Source organism: Nanorana parkeri, unplaced genomic scaffold (genome assembly GCF_000935625.1).
Source record: "Nanorana parkeri isolate BGI_ZX_2015 unplaced genomic scaffold, ASM93562v1 scaffold605, whole genome shotgun sequence".
In the NCBI taxonomy this organism is placed as follows: domain Eukaryota; kingdom Metazoa; phylum Chordata; class Amphibia; order Anura; family Dicroglossidae; genus Nanorana; species Nanorana parkeri.
The window spans coordinates 870795-880251 of NW_017306873.1; the positions used below are offsets into that span (position 1 = coordinate 870795).

Genomic DNA, 9457 nt, shown 5'->3' on the forward strand with positions numbered 1-9457 from the left:
ACTGCTGCTGGATGCCCAGAGGAGCATCTACAACAAATTGCACCCCTGGACTCCTGCAGGGACGACCTCATTTGTTGCTAGGAGATGGGCAGGACACCAGCCAGAGTTTCCCAGTTTGCTAAGAGCTGGCCGGGGAGATGTGTTTGGGCCATACCCATCTCTCTGTCTGGCTCTTGGCAACCTATTACGCTCTGGCATCCGGCCCACATACACATCTCCTCCCCTTCTCTGGTTGATAAGAGTTGGGCGTGGAAATGTGTATGGCCCTTACACAACTCATCGCCCGGATCTTAGCAACCTGGGATGCTCTGGCTGTTGTCCCACCCAGCTCCTGGCAACCAGTGACGCCACAGAGTGTCCCTGGTTACTAAGAGCCAGGTGGGGAGATGTGTATGGGAGAGGGGTGGGGAGAGAAAAAAAGTCAGCTATGGGCCATACTCTGCATACACCATTGTGGTTGCCACCATCTGGGATGTGATGCCAGCTGCCCCAGTAGACTCAGAGCTGTCATTTTCAAGTGCCATTTTCTTCACTCTTACCCTGGCTACTACATAAAAGATTATGTAGGGAGGTATGGGGAGGGATAGAGTAGCCAGCACAGACAAGAAATATATACTCCCAAAAGAGTAGAGGTCTATAACATACATAGAGGGAGGGGGCTGGACTAGAGAATTGGGTCCTGTAAAGTAGTCAAAAGTGCTAGCATGTTCAGAGGCACATTGCAAGTTTAGCTGCTCTGGTCTGTGAGGTTCTGGGCTCCAGGTCGGATCCTACTTTACTGAGCTGCAGGTGACACATTTGTAATAATAGGTTAATATCTAATTTTTATACCAAGCTATTATCTTGGACTGCACTAAAACCAGAGAACTACCTAAACACAAAATTAGCAGTAGCTTCTCTGGCCAATCAGCTCAGTGATATGATAAAGTGAATCGAAATCCAAAAGCAAAAATAATATATGGCAGCTTACCGACTCTTAGGTCCCTTTCACACCAATATTGCGTATTGTATTGCGTATTTTTCTGCACTGAAACGCTCAAAACAAGAAATCCCATTCATTTCTATAGCCCTCGTTCACACCTGAGCGTAGCGCCGTGCATAGAAAAACGCCCGTAGCTGCAAAAGGTACTTGAGCTTTTTTTGGCCAGGTCAGAGCGATTTGTCCCCATAGACTTAATTGGAAATGCTTGAAAACGTGCGTTACAATTGTTGTTGCGTGCTTTTGCATGCATTTTGCCCATTTACATGAATGTGCTCATAAAAATGTGTGACTTTATATACACGCAAAAATGTGGGTAACCATGCAGAAATGTGTTAAAAAAAGTGTGCAATCCGCACTGAAACGCCATCGCCTGTCTGTGAATGAGGCCTTAGAGATGGTAGCTGCAGTTTACTTTTTTTGCTTTATTTTTACCTAATGCTCCAGCCTAAGTAAGTCCACTGTTTACCAACTTCCTTTAAACTTCCTTTGTCCATTTAACACTGACATGGATGTTTACAATGGACAAGAAAAAAAAACCTGTTACAGTAACTGCTCTCCATGTGCTGACAATGCTGCTGCTCAAGGGTGCCTGTGTTACTCCTCCATAGAGTAAAACAGCTCTAAGACAGGAAGTGTGTTACTGGATCACCATGTGGAAACAGAGATTTAAAAAAAAGCATAAAAAGCATAAAAAATAAAACTAATGCAGCCACCACATTTAAGGACTGGTAAACTGTAAACCAGCTCAGCTGTACTGATGGTAAGGGTTGCTGAGATGGGAGAAATGCCATTATGACTATTGCTTAGGAGCATGTATGCAAGATTACTGCTGGTCGGGCCCTGCTTAGGACTGGACTGGATCTGAGACAGATGTTCCTATAACCCATGATGTGTAATCAAAACTAAATATAAAGGTTATTATAATATTTTTATAAGTGTGTACAGTTTGTGTGTTATTATTCACTGGTACTATATCAAAAGGCTTAAATTGTATATATATCAGGTTTCTTTGGATCACTGCAAATTATCTTAAGGCGGATAGTGCCAAGCACTACAATGGGAGGTCCCACCAAGATTTGATCATTAAATTAAGAGTCCAAAGTGTTGAGACTCTTTATCTAAGGATCATAGGATCAAATACTACAACATGGCACTGTGGAGGGAAATTCCCTGCGATAGGTAATAGACATCAAGTAAGGAAGTACTATGCTTTTTATGTGCTGCACAATCCCCTGTACCCTCACAGCTCATTAAAAGTGGGGTCTCAGTGGATCTTACACACTCAGTGATCAGGGAGCCTGTGTATGTGGTGAACATCAACCCAGCAAAGTAAATCTCGGCATTTGCACTGCTTCATCTATAACAAAGCAAATTTGCTGAGGCTGACTTGTCTGTGGCTATGGCAATCTGCAATATTCGACGTCAAAAGCAGAGAGGCTCTGAAAACTATTTTAAGATACCGGACACAATACATAATGTTCCATAACCTCTGTTTCTAAAACTCAGAGCTATATTTACTGTTAAGTAATTCATTTCTTTATTGCTTAGTATAAATGTAATTTTCTTTATAAGATACATCACAAAATTGCATCATCTGTGTCACATAGGAAAACAAATTAGCAGTTGCAGTAAGCTGGCACTCTTTCTACTTATAAATCAGTTCATTTCCTTTTACAACTTTGGCATACTCATTTGCTGAATAGTACGGCGTTCTTGGAAGGTTCGCCTGCTCGAAATCCACATGGAACAATCCAAACCGGACACTGTAGCCAAAACTCCACTCAAAGTTGTCAAGAAGGGACCAAGCGAAGTAACCTTTCACATTCACCCCATCCTGTTTGATGGCTGCCAACAAAAAGAGACACAATTAGTTAGATATCATTAATGTGCAATATGTTAGCGCTGGTGGTGGATTGTATGTTATAGCTAATTTGACAGAAGATTATTGCCACCAATCCTATTCAGTTTGCTTTTAAAAAAGTTAAAGGAGAACTATGGGGTCAGGGCTTTGCCCCATAGTTCTCCTAAGTGTAACCCAAAAGCCTAAGGGTCAACCAAAGCTCAGTATACCACGAGCTACAGCTTGCGGTATACTGAGACACCGCAGCCAGGACGGATCCCGACAATACTGTCTGGATCCACCCAGCTGCGTGATTGACAGCTGGCTCTGCCTACCTAGAGGCAGAGCCAGTTATACCCGCCCCTTCACTTGTCCGTTCCACCAGTCAGTGCTGGAGGATGGGAGCGAGGAGGGGGGAATCCATGCAGGGAGCCGTGAGTGACAGTCACGGCTCTCTGCAGGGATAGATCGAGAAGTGAGTGAGCAACGGTATGTGTTTGCTCACTTCCCGATCTATTTAGCTGACCTGTGACAGTTTCATTGTCACAGGTCGGCTAGAACTATTAGGTGAGTGATTTTCACTCACCTCATAATTCTCATTTAACTTCTCAACCACTTTCTCTGGATAACAAAATGAAATACTCAGAAAACTCCACAAAGAGCAGAAAACCAGCTAAAGAAGGAATGGAAATGTTTAGAGTGACATTAAAGTCACACACCATGTTTTTCTTGTAGCTATTATTATCTAGTAAATAGCTAATTAAACAAATACACATCAATCCCAAGTTTTGATTAGCAATCTAATCTAGTTATGGGAATAGCCTTGTAAGTTTCACTTAGAGATTTTCAAGACCCTATTACAATTTAAAGGAGAAATATGGGATGAGTGAAATACACTCATCCCAATAGTTAGAGCCGGCTCTATTGGTCGAGAACTGAGCGATCACAAACCTCTGATTGCTCAGTTCACAATCTTCTACCTGCAGAGAGCGGTGACTGTTAGTCACCGCTCCCCAAACAGTTTCCCCTCCCCTCTCCATTCCTCCAGCGCTCATTGGACGGACAGATAGGGGAGGAGACGGGCACAGCTGGCTTTGCCTCTATATCTCTATATTTTCAGGATCCTTCCCGGCTGCAGTGCGGCTCTGCGCTGTCAGCATATAGGGAGCAATAGCCTGCTATATGCTGATTTTTGGGTCACAGGAGGACATTATTGGAAATGTACTCCTGTGACCCTAAAGAGAACTACAACCAAAAAAGGTTTGGCCACAGTTATCTAGTACTTTTTAAAGTTGAACTCAGGGAAAACCATGAAACTCCCATTGCAGTGGGGCTGCCCCACACTGCAAGGGTTAAATGCTTAAATCAAGGGTTCCTGGAAAGAGGACTTTTACTTGCCTGATCCCTGTCCCCAAAAAAGACTCCTTCCAGGCTAAAAGACCAGCACTCGCAGCCTCTTCCTCCCTATGCTCCAATGGTTGGAGGCCCACTGACGTCATCAAGTACAATGCAAGTCCTGCATTATACGTAAGAACACAGAGGGAAAGTTCACAAATCGGAGTGGAGACAAGGTGAGTGCCAACTGCTGGGGGAGCGAGGATCAGTTAAGTAAAACTGTTCTTCGCCAATACCCTAGACCCATTTGCAAAAGTATTCTGCAATATTTCTCATATGACATGTTCCCTATAAGTCCTTCTGGCTACATTAGCTCTCAGTATATGCCATTTACACTTCATACTTCAATTGACTCTCCTTGTACCTGAGCACAAATAATCAAAAGAGTGTACCCTTATTACCCTCATTATCACAATAAATGAGTGTTACCCTCATTTATTGTGTTATGACAGCCTTAAAGTGACATTTGGGTCACTTTACTGAAGGAGTAGATGATGTTCACCTAACAAAGTGAAGGTTCACTTTGCATAGCGTGTGTTAACTTTGTTAAGTGAAGTGTTTGTAAATGAGGCAAAGCTATAATCACTTTGAATACCAATTTTGTGTAAGGGAAATTTACAAAAAATACATATTTTTTTTAACGTGATTCAAAGTGAACACAACTTCACTGTGGCTAGACACAATTCTTCATTGTACAGTATCTGTAGAAGCAGCCCTGGTTGTCACTCAGCCTGGACTTCAAACATGTCTGCCTTTTTGCATCTCTATTACATGGTGGTGGGTGATAGTTTACAAAAGAAACATAACATTGTTTTATCTTCCAGTTCAGCTCACAGGAAGTGACATGGACACTACATTTCTGGCAAGATCAACGCTTATTTTTTGTACTGTCTTAGTCTAACAAATAAAAACTAATGCAGCCCCCACATCCATGGACCAGTACTCTGCAATGTATTACATTTTTGCTTTTGGGTTTAGCTATTCTTTAAATGGGTCTAGGTGGGGTTAAAATGTCACACTTCTCTTGTGACAGGTCCTCTTCAAAAATGCTAACCTAACTCTTAAATTAAACTCATAGACCCTATTCAATCTCCTTGAGCAGAAACCCTAAGACTGTTGATGTTGCTGTAATTCTTCCATCTTTTTTTTATTTACAAGAAAAATAATGTTTATATAAGACAGTAAAAATATAAATACCATCCATTTTCAGAACACTGAAGAAAAATGCAGACATCCAAGTACAACTTTTATAATCCATCCAAAGGAACCACGAGAAGAAAAAAAAAGGCAAAGAAATGTAATAGCGTGATATGCCAATATGATTTATGAAGCACTGAAGCAGTGAAAGTAAAGTAAAAAGCAACCTTTGTGTGTTCAACTTCTCCTTAAAACTGAGTGGAATTTTAAGATAACAGACAGAATGGAATGACTGTGGATCCAAGGAAACTGGAACAAATGTGATAAGCGCTGTTTTTTTCTCAAGTTTCAAGAACATTCACTCTTACCTGAAGACTGTATTAAGAAGAAAGAGAAGAAGGGAATAGGCAAGATCTATCACGCTATTCTTAATGTATCTCGCTAGCCACTTTTTTTTTGCTTCAACCATTTTAACATGTTATAGGACCTTCAGCTGCAATTATATTATGATTTAGAAAATTGAGTGATCTTTGCCCTGTGGGAGTTCCTGCTTCCTTTTAATAAAGTACATTGCAAAACTCTGTCACTTTTCTGGCTTCCCCACTATTTAAAGAGACATTGTCACTTTCCCATTCAGTCTCATTTGTCTTTTTTAAGCCCAACCCACTCAGTTACTTGACTTCTCCATGCATCATAGCCACTCCTTCCATCAGAGCCAAGAGTCAAACCTTGTGTAAGCTCTATGTCAGATGGTGTTTGAGCTTATGCATTGTTGATGATGTTATCCTCCTTCTTATGTGACAATGTTCTGGCCAGGCAATCGGCTGCTCAAGCCCCGTGCACTGCATACTGGCAGAAGGTCCCATGTTCCCCCATGCCCAGAAGCACCACCTCTTTTATAAAGGTTTCAACTGAATAACAGAAGAGCGTGGGGGGCAAGGTGACTATACGTGGGTCAGCGTGGGTCAGCGTGGGCTTTCAAGAATGGCTGAGCTGGTCAACTTACATTAGATAGAGAGGATCATCACCAAAAGGCCACACATAACATTCAGTGAATGTCATTCTACAGGAAACTGTCAAACTGTAGATGTGCAGCAGAAGATGGTCAAAGACTATGGCTACAACAACACAAGGTCATTTGCATAAAGAGGAAGCCTGAGGTTGTTGCCTCAGGCGGTATCTCTTCGGGTCACGTGGAGGTGCGGCAAGCAGAGCAGCCTGGCGACATGGTCACTCTGCTGCACAATGTTTGCAGTGTGCCTGCTGCTCCCTTTCCGGACAGAGTGTCCCAGGTTGCTAGGAGCTGGGCCATACACATCTGCCTGCTTGGTTCTTAGCACCCTGGGATGCTCTGGCCGGCACCCCAATTAGTTCAGGGACCTTATTGGTCGCCAGGAGTGGAGCTGGATGCTCTGGCTGGCATCTCTCCCCCCCAGCCTCCACCCCTGTGAGTGTGCACCACCGGCACTATACTCCCCCTTCCCCTTCACCGCCTCAGGCAGCAAAAAGGCTAGGGACACTGCTACACGCTGGCTAGGGACTAGGGACGCTAAGGCTAGGGACGCTGCTACAACAGACTGTCACAGCCTGCAGACATGCTGCAGCAGACAGAGACTACAAACACTCTATAGGAGTTGTTGAGACTAGAAACATGCTTCTGAAGCCAATTATAGACTGGAGATGCATGACTTGAGACTGAAAGAGATCGCTGTTATTACAGCCCCTTCACAAATCAGTGCTTCTACATCTGTGCTCCTAACAGGCCCCTTAAAATTAATTGTGCCGCATTTTATATTTCCCTCAGCAAAATCCATTATTAAAGATCAGAGGGAAAAAAAGAAAAAAAAAGAAAAAAAAAAGGATGAACAGCACATAAAAAGTATGTAGAAGCCAGTCTAAAGAATAGTTTTGCTTTGTTTGAGTAAGCTCCAAAACACAGACTACTGTCTGCAGGGGCTACAGTAAATGCAAAAGGGCTGCATGTTGGGCACTAGGGCTTTAAAATGTAAGTACACCCAAAAACAGTAGTTTAGTTTTATTTAGTCACTGAAGAACAAATTTTACAGAAACTGTAGAAAATCGTCCATAGGGTGCTTTACTGCATCTTACTGCACAGGGAAATTGGCGTCATTCATTTATCGTAAATAGATCAAAGTTGCCGGTCTGGTTTTTGTTCTGTTGCTGGGCATTCATCTGGAATGGTTGCACATTAGGGTGCATGTTAAGGGGCTTGTGGTAACGCAAAGCAATGAAATGGTAAAAAAAGGAAAATTGGTGTAATGTAATGGTGTAAATGTTTTTAAGTTGAATATACACATTACAGTTTGATACAATCACATTTAGATCTGAAAACAGAATACAAGCTGAATGGATTATTTTAGGTAGACCCTCACATCAAATAGGTTTTTTTTTACTCTAAAGGAGATTGTATGAAAAAGATACATTTATATTGTAACATGAACTGTATATCCAGTAATAAAATTATATATATATACACTGAGTGGCCAGATTATTATGACCACCTGACGTTTGTAGGCAAATTAGCTATAATTAGCTATAATTTGGCGCTGAAGTTGCTAGAGGGCCAGACCATTATAAATAGGGAAGCAGGTTGTTTACCACGACAGTAGAAGTGATTTGTTTTCTGAAGATACGGGTAAACAACGCGATTTAATAGCCTTTGAACGTGGGATGATTGTTGTCGCGGAGCCATGGAGCGAGTATCAGCAAAACAGCAGAATTCGTTAAATGTTCAAGAGGGGCTCATTGTTAAAGTGTTTAAAGACTGAACTGCCAGCCGAAAATCTGGGTCTGAACGTGCGAATTGTGCCTGTGAGCGACTAGTCAATGTTAGGGCAGAACGGAGAATGACAAGACTGGTACAAGACAACAGAAGGGCAACAGTGCAGTGTCAGATTCCTCGCATCACCTTTCATCATCTCGTGGAGTCACAAGGCGGCCCAACGAAGTCATCTCGTGGAGTCATCTCGTGGCCCAACGAAGTACTGATGGGGTGGTCATAATAATCTGGCCACTCAGTGTATATACACACTATATTGCCAAAAGTATTGGGACACCCCTACAAATCATTGGATTCAGGTGTTCCGTGACATTTCCTTCCTACTAAATATTCCACGGTCAGCTGTTAGTGGTATTGTAATAAAGTGGAAGCAACTGGGAACAACAGCAACTGAGCCACTAAGTGGTAGGCCACGTAAAATGACAAAGCGGGGTTAGCGCATGCTGAAGCTCACAGTGCACAGAAGTCACCAACTGTCTGCAGAGTCAATAGCTACAGACCTCCAAACTTCGTGTGGCCTTCAGATTGGCACAACAACACTACGTAGAGAGCCTCATGGAATGGGTTCCCATGGCCGAGCAGCTGCATCCAAGCCTTACATAATGTGCAATGCAAAGCGTCGGATGCAGTGTTGTAAAGCACACAGCCACTGGACTCTAGAGAAGTGGAGACGTGTTCTCTGGAGAGACGAATCACGCTTCTCTGTCTGGCAATCTGATGGATGTGTCTGGGTTTGGCAGTTGCCAGAAGAATGGTACTTGCCTGACTGCATTGTGCCAAGTGTAAAGTTTGGTGTGGGGTTGCTTTTCAGGGGTTGGGCTTGGTCTCTTAGTTCCAGTGAAGGGAACTCATAAGGCATCGGCATACCAAGACAATTTGGAGAACAGTTTGGAGATTGCCCCTTCCTGTTCCAATATGACTGTGCACCAGTGCGCAAAGCAAGGTACATAAAGACATGGATGAGCGAGTTTGGGGTGAAGAAACTTGACTGATCTGCACAGAGTCCTGAGCTCAATCTGATAGAACACATTTGGGATGAATTAGAGTGGAGACTGAAAGCCAGACCTTCTCGTCCAACATCAGTACCTGACCTCACAAATGCGCTTCTGGAAGAATGGTCAAACATTCCCATAGACACACTCCTAAACCTTGTGGACAGCCTTCCCAGAAGAGTTGAAGCTGTTACAGCTGCAAAGAGAGGGCCAACTCAATATTGAACCCTACGGACTAAGACTGGGATGCCATTAAAGTTCAAGGCAGGTGTCCCAATACTTTTGGCAATATAGTATATGTACTGTGTATA

General features: G+C 42.9%; 1 protein-coding gene across 1 annotated transcript in view; it reads right to left on the reverse strand.

Annotated features, from left to right (window-relative positions):
• Window positions 1–2534: 2534 nt before the first annotated feature.
• LOC108792128 (cytosolic beta-glucosidase-like) overlaps window positions 2535–9457 on the reverse strand; it is a 44815-nt gene continuing 37892 nt past the window's right edge. Inside the window, exon 5 of the mRNA XM_018562832.1 lies at window positions 2535–2827. Within this exon, the coding sequence (XP_018418334.1) occupies window positions 2628–2827 (200 nt within the window). The 3' untranslated portion in view covers window positions 2535–2627. The remainder of the gene's footprint in view (window positions 2828–9457) is intronic.